At 43.1% G+C, this 11,240-nt stretch overlaps 1 protein-coding gene across 1 annotated transcript in view; it reads right to left on the reverse strand.

The window, feature by feature from the left end:
• The window catches only part of rnf13 (ring finger protein 13), a 34,527-nt gene extending 24,211 nt beyond the window's left edge, over positions 1–10,316 (reverse strand). Inside the window, exons 1-3 of the mRNA XM_079221465.1 lie at positions 10,177–10,316; positions 9,912–9,992; positions 930–1,052 (exon numbers count right to left, since the gene is read on the reverse strand). Of these exons, the coding sequence (XP_079077591.1) occupies positions 930–1,052; positions 9,912–9,992; positions 10,177–10,290 (318 nt within the window). The 5' untranslated portion in view covers positions 10,291–10,316. The remainder of the gene's footprint in view (positions 1–929; positions 1,053–9,911; positions 9,993–10,176) is intronic.
• Positions 10,317–11,240: the final 924 nt, after the last annotated feature.

Consider the following 11,240-nt stretch of genomic DNA (forward strand, 5'->3'; position numbering starts at 1 on the left):
TGGTGTTGCAAATTTGAATGCGATTTGTGTGCAATTCATGCGACACGTTTCCTTCAAAACTGCCACTGACCCAGTTCAACACAAAATCCTGGGTTCATTCATAGCCACTGTGTTTGACTTTGCATCCGTTAGTTAAGCGTTAACTGCGGTTAGATGCTTTGTTCGACTGCTTTTTCAATGGCAGGTCAAATATACAGACACCATCATTTTTACTCCTTTCCATTTCTCTATTTTATCTCTTTGTCTCAACATCTCTTCTCTAGTGTTGAACAACACTCCCAATACATAACTTATGATGCCTTCACCACCCTCTGTTCACTGCACGTGGCCGGCAGTGCAAAAACGTATTACCAGCGGCAAACAGAACTTTTCAACTTTCAACACAAGTCCAGCATCACGCACCAAACCGTAGCAGCTGGAGGAGCAGGAGAGGAAAAAAACAAGAGGCGGTGGAGTGGGAGAGATGCTCTTGCAGGTTATTGTGTTTCGGGGAACCAGAACAGACCTAATCTTATATAAATGCAGTGTGAGGCAACACACATCAGAGTGCAGCATCTCACAGACACCGTTTAGCAGCTTGCTTTTATAATCAACAGCTGCTGAAATGAATGATGCTGTCGGTTACTTCCAGGTGTTGCTATGCACTAAAATGAGAGCTTACAAAATGTTTTGTTTTCACTGAACAAAGAACGGACATAATTCAATGTACCACCTATGCTGCACAGAGTTTTGGTGAGAAGGTCAGTGTCCTATTTAGCTCTCAGAATAAAGCGTGTTATGTTTTGCTTGGCCATAAAGTTAAACTAGTTATGTTTCGAGAACTCAAGATAGTGGCCGTTCATTAAGGGTGTGACGTGGTTTTGTAAAGAAGGACTTGCATCTCTGAAAATAACTACACACACACACACACAACAGAGTATACACTGTACCTTGATGTCAAAGTTGCAGTCGAAGCGCTTGATGAGGACGATGAAGGCGCCCGTCATGTTGTCCCTCGGAGGGGGCTCGATGGGCTCGCACGCATTTTCTGGTCGCGCACCAATCAGGAAGCCCTGTGAGAATGACAATATCAGACATGACATGGTGCGGGAAATACATCAATGGCTTAAATCCAAGTTACCCAGGACGTCAAACAAACGCCAATCAAGAGTCATTTTCCAAAATAATATATTGATTATCTATGGAAAGCATTATATAGCACCACAAATCAATGATACGACACATTTGAAATGTATTATACTACTTGTATGAAGAGCAGTCTTTGTTTGACGAACTAAAAAACTCTTTAGTTAAAATGTTTGAGTGATGTCATGTGTTTTGCAGACAAAAAAAGATCAGTAATAACTGAAACTGAATTACTGTAAAGCAAGGTCATTTCTTTGTCAGAAATATACTAGTTACTCAATCCTGTATCAAAGCGTGTATCAATAAATAAAAAGTTTTAATGAAGGGCACTTTGACACAAATTCATGCCTGCAGATTCAAAGTGGTCATTGGCTTACTTTATCACACCTCTAAAGGCACATTGGTATATCTAAACAAGGAAAAATCACAAGCCACAAATTATTTTAAAAATCACTATCTCACAATGTGATAAATGACAGTGGCTTCATAAGAGCATGACAAGTTATCTGCACTGAGGTGCATGATATGTTTTCTGGGTTTCTAAAAACTTTAGTGAGGAAATAGCAGTCCAATGCATGATCACACTGTTTTGTCAGATTGTCAGATTAAAATGCTGATTTAGGGACCTGCTTAGTGAGCCTGTACCCCATAAAAGAGGCTAAAGACAACACAGTTACATCCCAGTATCCAGTGTCAGCTCCATGACCCAAAGTCTTGGCAGCGCCATCTTTGTTCAACTGCTGCTTCCAGATTACCAACATCCATCAAAACAATCCTGAAGAAAATTACAATTAAAAACGCTGAGACGCAGCCTGCTGCAGCCCCAGATGTAACACTAGCAAACCAAACATACATTGAAGATGGTAATGCATGCATAATTAAGACAGAACTTTCCACTGGAGTGAAGAATATCACTGGCACACAAAAATGGTGTGTGTGTAAGCCTTCAACACAGCTGGTATTCTCAGTTTGGACCTTGCATTTCCCATCTCTCTTTCACTCTCTGCTACTTCCTGTCTTAGTCCCATTTCCAGCAACAGCTTTTGAAGTGACTGATGAGACGGCGATAGTAAGAAGAGAGAGAGGGTTAGACAGAGAGGCTGACAGAGTGATAAAGGGAAGGAGAACAAAGGCTGAAAAATATACAAATATGGAGGCAGAGACCCACTGAAATGCAGACAAAAGAGCAGAGCCAAAAGGAAAGGAAGATGGAGAAAGACAAAAATAGAACGGTGAAGACAAAAAAGGCAAATAGTGAGAAAAGATAAACAAAAAAATAAATGATGAAAGGAAAATAGACAGGAGAAGAGGAGGGAGGGAACTGATATACATTTCTAAACCTCTGCTGCTCTTATGCAAGTGTAACTCACACCACTGTGTGTGTGTGTGTGTGTGTGTGTGTGTGTGTGTGTGTGTGTGTGTGTGTGTGTGTGTGTGTGTGTGTGTGTGTGTGTGTGTGTTGTCAGCGGCAGGGTGGTGGACAGGAAGTGTGGACTGCTGTGGAGCTCTGCCAGCCACTTTCAACTCTCTCTCTATATTAAAGCCAACACACACAAAAAACAGCCCGTAGAGTCAGCACTTTCTTTCTCACACACACACACACACACACACACACACACACACACACACACACACACACACACACACACACACACACACACACACACACACACACACACACGGTGTGAGTGCATCCTCCCGGCCGCCACACTGCAGCTGAGTCACATATGGAAAATGGCCACAGTGACACATCACATTTGTTCACAATTCGAGCCAAGCTACACAATAAAGGAGTCAACGTTGCTGACAACGGTTGCCGCAACGGTTTTAAGCCAACATTGGTAAGAGCTGACGTATGAAAGGTCAAGTTTGGGGGTCAGGGAGATCTGTGAAATCATCACATCAGGGCGAGCAAACATGAGGGAATCACCCACTGCCGTCACCTCTGGGTGCCGCCTCCAGTGCAGCCCTGCCTTGCTGTTAAATGACATCACTGTGCCACTGCCTCACATTCCTTCTACCGGATTTTGAAACAACTGCAAGAGCGCCCTCTGTTGGGTAGAAAAACATCTTCTTCTTTTTTTAAACTAAGAACTGCAGAAAGGCCAGTGGAAAAACAGGAAATAACTGGGGAAGGAGGGGAAATCCTGAAAACCTTGACTGAAAGGAGATGTAGATCAATTGCGGTCTGTGCACATTTTAACACCACAAGAATGTAATACCACTTTAAGCGAATCTAAGTCAGACTCCAAGCTGAGTGACATGGGACCTTGTTTTTCTGTAACAATATTTATATTTCAATTATCACGTAGTGTTGCCTTTACTGTGAATATGAGGTTCTGCGGTCTGCATAAGCCTGGAAGAATTATACCTGTTTTTTTTGTTATTGTAGCAAGGGATACACTAATCAAACCATTTTCCTCTCCAGATACCAAAACTTGAACACGCGACCGAATTTTGTTTTGCTCCTATTTTCCTAAATTTAACATCTGTATACCAGTTAACATGACACCATGGGATGCTGTGACACTTGACAATTGTCTGTGAGTGACAAAGTGTATTTTATCTGGATCGGTCATGCCATGGCAATACCCTGTATTCTTTTCACATCTTTAGCCATTTTCCCCAAGTAAACATTTTGAGATAAATTGTACAAGTTATTCCAATGTCACCAAGCAGACGCCAATAGTGAGCCTTCAGTGAATCATCGAGGCTACAGCTGTTTTTTGTTTTTCTTCTGGCTACACTGGTTAAGATAAGACTGAATTAGCTATCAGTTAAAAAAAGCTTAATATTTGAGAGAAACATGTGGGAATCAGAAAATCTAAACACTTAAGTAAGACATCCCTTGCTGCTTCTTTTGGGTCTTAAAGCTCGACTCCAACCGGACGAAATAATAATATTCTGATGCAAGTTTTGAGAAGATAACTGTGAATTCAGTGAAGGATTCCCTTCACCTTATACATAAATAACTAGAAAAGATACAGTTGTGTTCAACAATAAAGAGAAGTCTTTTCGAGTCACCTGTTCCACTAATGCGATGCAAAGTGCTGACAGACTAAGAGGGATTTTCTGTTGTTGCAGAGTTCAAGCGGGAAGAGGGGATTTCTCTGGTGGACTATTCCAAATTATTGCACAGTGATCACACGTAATCCTGTCACTAACAATCTCACTATAGGGCTTGTTTGCAGATTTGCTCTGGGTTCAGATTGAGAAATAACAGAGGAATTAATAACTCGCTCTAGCCTGACTGGGGCTTCTTGTAAGGAGATTACAGTTTGTGTGACTCCACACTCATATTCAATGATGTTCAGACTCCTCCTCCCGCCTCTCCTCCCCCCCTGCAGTTTAAACCTGCAAATAATGTGGGTTTGTTTCTGGGTCACATTCTAGACTGGCTGAGACAATGTGGGTGTGGAAAGGAAACAAGATGTAACTCCATCAAAAGAACAAGATCAAAAGAACAAGAGAACGACTGAGTAAGGCAGCTAGTTGGACTTGCTTTAAGTTAATCATTGTAAACGTACAGTGAGTCTCTGACGGAGACTATCTGCTGTAAAACATCTACGATCACTTCATTACATTTTTACCAGAAGCAGGCACAAGAGAAATGACTCATGCAGGAGCATTTAGGCTTCATCTCCATAACAAACCATTGAAGAAACAAAGAAAAAACCTCATATCTTTCTTTCAGAATCAACATTTTACTGCTTGCGTGTTTGACACAGGCTATGAGCATGTTTAAGCAGCAACTATCCACAAGCTATATGAGAGCTTTTATTTCTTTCAAAGCTTTTCATTCTCACACTTAAGTCACATAACATCTGAGCTAGATCATTTGCTGACCCACTGCTGCGATGAAAAGCTAAGAAGAAGCTACGAAGTCAACCTTTGAGTTTGGATTATTTTGTTAATAGAGTCCTTAGTTCATCTAAAATGCATGTCTTATAAAATGAGGGAGGAAACGCGCTCAAGCACAGTGGAAAAAAGCAGAAATACTTGACATATAATTATCCACTAACAATTTGCAGCCTCCTCGTGTGCAATGTTTCCATCTTTTGCTGAACGTGCGATACTGGAGGCAAGATGCGAAATGGAAGGAGTGTTTCTTGCCACCTCTTTATACACCAACAACTTTAATCAAATGCATCTCAATTTTAATTAGAGGAAATAACTGTGGCGATGTTGGTGCAAAATCTGTTTTTTTCTCAACTGACAGGAGGAAGTCCATCCTGCTGCATAATAAATCAGACATTCAGAAATATCTTGAAGCAGTATTAGAAGTAAGTAAATGTGATTTCTGGACAAGCATTCACATACACACCTGGCTTCAATGGTACACATAAATCAATATATTTACATTTGTACATATTATATATTTTTCACTTTCACATAGTTTCCAGGGTGCGTTTAAGAGACTTTACCAGTTTTGCTGCTGCACAATCCAAAACTCTTAGACTTTCCAAAGGAAACACATGCATTTCTTCTCAGACTAGAGATCAGCCTATAATTGTGGAAGTGGAAGTGGGCACATAAATGGAATAAAAACAAAAAGCTATGTGGTGTTTCGATAATTTGCTGAGAAAAGGGAACTTGGTTATTTTAAGACTGGTATCCATTCTTCGCCAGGGTCACATCTGTATAAAAATGGACGATGCTGAACCGTGTGTACACAGTTTGAAGCCGTGGATATCTCTCTGCAGCAATGTTACAAAAACTATTTCCTTTACTTAAAGTGACAGTGAATATTCATTCAAGCAATGTGATAGTTTTGAGGTACTTTGTGCCACTTTATACTTCTATACAACCTAATTTCAGATGGCAATGCTGCATTTTTTACTCTATCTTTATGCAACGGCTGTGCAGTAGTTATTTTGTTTGTAGATCTTTAAATGTAAGGATGTAGCAAAAACGTCATGCTTTACAAATAAAATGTTCTCACCCCTAAATTTGAATCTCTACATACAAATTACTAATGTATTGCATCACTACATCAAAAACGGAAGCAGACTTTGGGAAGGAGACAGGTCTTAAATAAGTTCATGACCAAAGTTCATGACCAAAGATTCTCAGTTTTAATGAGGCAAACTTATTTTGTATTCATCAGTCGTGCTTTTAAGTCAACAGTTTGATGTTGCCCAATTTATCCTACAATAATAATAACCGTGATCTCCAAAGTCAAGCTACTCATACGTGCACCTCAGATATAAAACAAAGCATAACTGTTGCACACTGTAGGTGTACACAGGCCCAGCTTTGCGACTCGGGAGGGCGACCGTAAACAGCCCGAGTTGTGTAAGAGGAAACAGGGAGGGCTCTGTTGGAAGCCTCGTTCCCTGTAGGGAAACGTCCGAAAGTAAACAGGCTTGTGCTGCCTTGTGATGCCAGAGGTTTCTCCGGGCATCATACAACTGCAAGGCATATTGCTACATATTAAATGAGTGTGCCTCATAAGAACTACAAACTTTACCCAAATCTCTCAATGTACAGTGTGACTTAACAGCATAAGCACATTACATGTTCCAAAATGAGGCCTTGCCGACCACGTGACATTTGAAGGAGTTTTCAGTGCGGATTCCGTCCCGGTCGTGGAACAGTGGACCAGCTCTTTACCCTTGCAAGACTACTGGAGGAGTCCTGGGAGTTTGCCCAACCAGTCTACATGTGCTTTGTGGACTTGGAGAAGGCTTTCGACCGGGTCCCTCGGGGGTTTTTGTGGGGGGTGCTGCGGGAGTATGGGGTGCCGGACCCGTTGGCACGGGCTATCCGGTCTTTGTACGCCTGCAGTAGGAGCTGTGTTCGTATCCTCGGTAGTAAGTCAGACACGTTCCCGGTGGGTGTTGGCCTCCGCCAGGGCTGCCCTTTATCACCGGTCCTGTTCGTGACCTTCATGGACAGGATATCTAGGCGCAGCCAGGGGGCGGAGAGGATCCGGTTCGGGAGTCTCGGGATCGCCTCTCTGCTGTTCGCGGATGATGTGGTCCTGTTTGCCTCCTCGGATTGTGACCTCCAGCATTCACTGGGGCGTTTTGCAGCCGAGTGTGAAGCGGCAGGGATGAGAGTTAGCGCCTCCAAATCTGAGGCCATGGTGCTCTGCCGGAAACCGGTGGATTGCTCCCTCCAGGTGGGGACAAACTGCCTACCCCAAGCGAAGGAGTTCAAGTATCTCGGGGTCTTGTTCACGAGTGAGGGTAAGGTGGAGCGGGAGATCGACAGACGGATCGGTGCGGCTGCAGCAGTAAAACAGGCGCTGTACCGGTCCGTCCTGGTGAAGAGGGAGCTGAGCCGGAAGGCGAAGCTCTCCATTTACTGGTCGGTCTATGTTCCAACCCTCACCTATGGTCACGAACTCTGGGTCGTGACCGAAAGAACGAGATCTCGAATACAAGCGGCCGAAATGAGCTTCCTCCGCAGGGTGGCCGGGCTCACCCTTAGAGATAGGGTAAGGAGCTCGGACATCAGGAGGGAGCTTGGAGTCGAGTCGCTGCTCCTTCGTGTCGAAAGGAGTCAGCTGAGGTGGTTCGGGCATCTAGTCAGGATGCCTCCTGGACGCCTCCCATTAGAGGTTTTCCAGGCACGTCCAACTGGTAGGAGACCCCGGGGAAGACCGAGGACACGCTGGAGGGATTATATCTCCCGGCTGGCCTTGGAACGCCTCGGGATCCCCCAGAATGAGCTGGAAAGTGTTGCGGGTGAGAGGGAAGCCTGGGTCGGCCTGCTGAACCTGCTGCCACCGCGACCCGACCCCGGATAAGCGGCTGATAATGGATGGATGGATGGATGTTCCAAAATGAGGCCTTGCCGACCACGTGACATTTGAAGGAGTTTTTGTTCCTCTTTCCTCATCGTGTATGAATTTGTGAAACAATTGCACAATTAGTCGGTGGGGACATGCATGTTAAAAGAGGTTAAATATGTATTTCTGAGTCCTGAAAACTCACAGAATCTACAGGGGTCAGTTCTCATCTGTACAGCAGTTACAAATAGTGCAGGTAAAAATAAAAAGGAGGTTGTGGTGGGGAGAAGGAAAGTGAAACTGCATCAGCCAAAGAGCGAGTGCACTCTCCATTAAGTATCATCATTCCGTTTGTCCAGTACAGAAGACGGGAAGTTCTTCTCTACTCCTTCTTAACTCGTGGTAATGTTGACGATAATGTGGGCATCCTCTTACATTACAGTAGAGTGCAGCTATAAATCACAGCTGAAACGCTCGTCTCTGTACCGAGCTCATTCAGACAGACACAGACACGGGCTGGGCAGAGCAAGGTGCTTTAAAAGGCGGACTGAGGAGAGCCCTCAGGGACGAGAGCCCATGTCTGCATGGCACACGGACTCAGCGCCCGGCTAGACAGCAGTAGTGAAAAATGAGACGCAGAGATTAGATGAGAATGCAAGACAGAGAGCCAGTGACACAGACAGGCATAATTTTTCCGCTTTCACAACGCAGAATCTTACATAATGTGCTCAAACACACTTAGCGGGCAACATGACAGTGTGCCTTAATCCCTGCTGTTTGCCGGGTGACACTTCATTCACAGCAGCCTACCTCTGGTGAGGCCCATATCAAGCAACAGGGACACAAGTAATACACTAGGGCTGGGACAACATTTTAACCAATTTATTAAACTAATCAATTATTTTTGGCTCAAGTAACCTGTTTTTTCCCCTTAGTGCTTTTTCTGAAATTCTAAAACTGTAAAATGTCAAAATGTGTCTAATATTTGATTTTTTTTCTTTTTTTAAAGAAAGGTGGCATTTCCATTGCAGTCACTTCCCATGACTTTCTTAACAAATAAGAAAGTTGCAAACAGGAAATAGAAACACTCTGTGTTCAAACGTCCTGTTGTGAGACCAACGCAACCAATCATCTTAACCAGAGGTTTGATTCCTAAAATATACCACAGGATCACCACTCATGTGACAAAATGATGCTGAGGGTCTACCACGATGGTATAATGGTGCTAAACATAGCATCGACAAATTCAGATAAGTAGCAGTAATCACAAGTGTGCAAACATACTGTACTTAACCTGCACGTACACAAACACAAAACAAGGCATCAGCTTGCTTCTGTAACCTAAAAAGCCTTTGAACAACAACAACAACTGGGCTCTTGACTGTGGGAAACGTCCACAATGCTCAGTTTAGATAGCAGACATGAATCATCCCTTCTGTTTGTGAGCTTTGTGGATCAAGCAGTGTGCGTGTTGCTGGGTGGGGGGGTTAAATACAGAAACCTCACAACAACACACATTGATCACAACCCTCAATACAGAGCAGGAATGTTTGGGAACTGTTTCATTTTCATGTTGTCAAACTTTGATAAAGCTTTATTTAAGTACAACCAGAATGTACTAGAGTGTATTACTTCCTGTGTGTGCTCCTCTGTCATGTTGACGTGTAGCTGGCTCCTGCTACACACACACATTGACATATGTATCGACTTGAAATCCATTTTGGCATGTTTTTCAAAATAGAACCTGCTTTCTGCTGCAAACTTGAAAGGTGCACTCAGTACTAATGCTAGCCATACAAATTATGTTATTTTGCTCACTGCTTGGTACAAATAGGATCTTTTCATTGCACACACAAAAATACAGCTTGCTTTTTTATGTTTTCATGGTTAAACTTTAATTCAGTGGAGCAGAGCTGTAAAGTGCAAACATGCTGAAAAAAAAATCTAATTAGAGATCATAAAAACCTTCGAATGAACTGTGCAGGTTTGTCATTTAGTCTGGAAACAAATCATCTGACTAGTTTGTCACACAAATACCTTCTGAACTCACCTTCAGTCCATCGCTGGGTAGCCGATAGCCAAACCGTGCAGGCAGGTCATCAAAGTTATCGGTTTTATTGTCAAAGGAGTACTGAAAGACAGAAGAAAAAAAAAGTGTAATTACTTTTGATTAAAGTTATTATATTTTGAAATCACATTGTTGTTGTTCATCTGGTATGGAGGTGCGTTTCTACGAGGGTGTAACTGTATTACACCGTCATATTATTGTTGTATGTTTCTTTGTTTAGTCCCTACATGCACTTTTAATTACTCACAGCAGCGATGTCAGCCTCCACGGGCAGCAGGTTGAGGAAGGCGAAGAGCTGAACAGTGAAGATGGTGTAAATCTGTGTGGCCGACAGCATTAGCATTCCCAGGGACAGCAGCATCTTGGCATCACGTTACAACCCCCAGCTGCTCCGCCACTCATAAAGATACACAACCATATAACACACTCACACACACAGAAATGACCACGGACACTGGCCTGCAGTGGATCTGCTTTACACCGTCTGTTGTTGTCACACCTAGAGAAAAAAACAAATGTTGTGTTTATAGACCTGAAGCATTACATGCGCTGATAAAACAGTGTTGAAATGTCATGCTTTAAATACACACATTTAAAATGTATGCAGGTGTGATGTGGTGTTTGGGTGTCGGTCATTGTCGGCATGTTAGGAGAAAAGTCCATATTTGGCTCCTTACTCGAAATTTTGTCAAAGTGATTCACATTACTTGGATTCAGCTGTCAGAGTTGTGGACAGTTTAATGCTATTTTCAGTCGTTCAACCCTTGCTGATTGCTGCGGCAGTGCAATGTCCATGTCTCAGTCTGTTCCAATCCTGCGTCTGATCTTTCAATTATCACCCGCCATGTGTTGTACGCCCTTTGGGGCTTAATGTGTCAGGTAATTTATTGATAGTTCATCTTGTGGAACATGTGCTTCTCACTTGTCCTACTTTTTCATTTGAAGATCCTGCAAAAGCAAAATACATTCTTTGGAGACCACAGACAACCACTGAAAAGCACCGAGTTTGCAACAATTACCCCTGAAGAAAATATTCCATTAACCCAGAGTGTCTTGGCGTCAGGACCATCCCGCTGCTAGCTCCTGCGTGGCTTCCTGTTTGCATCTGTTATGTTTCGTAGCTAGCCAATCGTCTCCTTTAGACTGAAGGGAGCTTCAGGCCTAACTTCGCAGCATAAGAGGTACAAGTTCACAGTGGAGGGCAGCATGTGATCAGGTCAGGAGAAACCAACAGCTCAGCATTAAACTACTAAAACTGAGTTGTCATGCTGCAAAGGCAAGTCGTGTTTGAGGATTTTATGGTTTGTTGAG

The sequence above is a fragment of the Taurulus bubalis genome (assembly GCF_910589615.1).
Source record: "Taurulus bubalis genome assembly, chromosome: 7".
Taxonomy (NCBI): Eukaryota; Metazoa; Chordata; class Actinopteri; order Perciformes; family Cottidae; genus Taurulus; species Taurulus bubalis.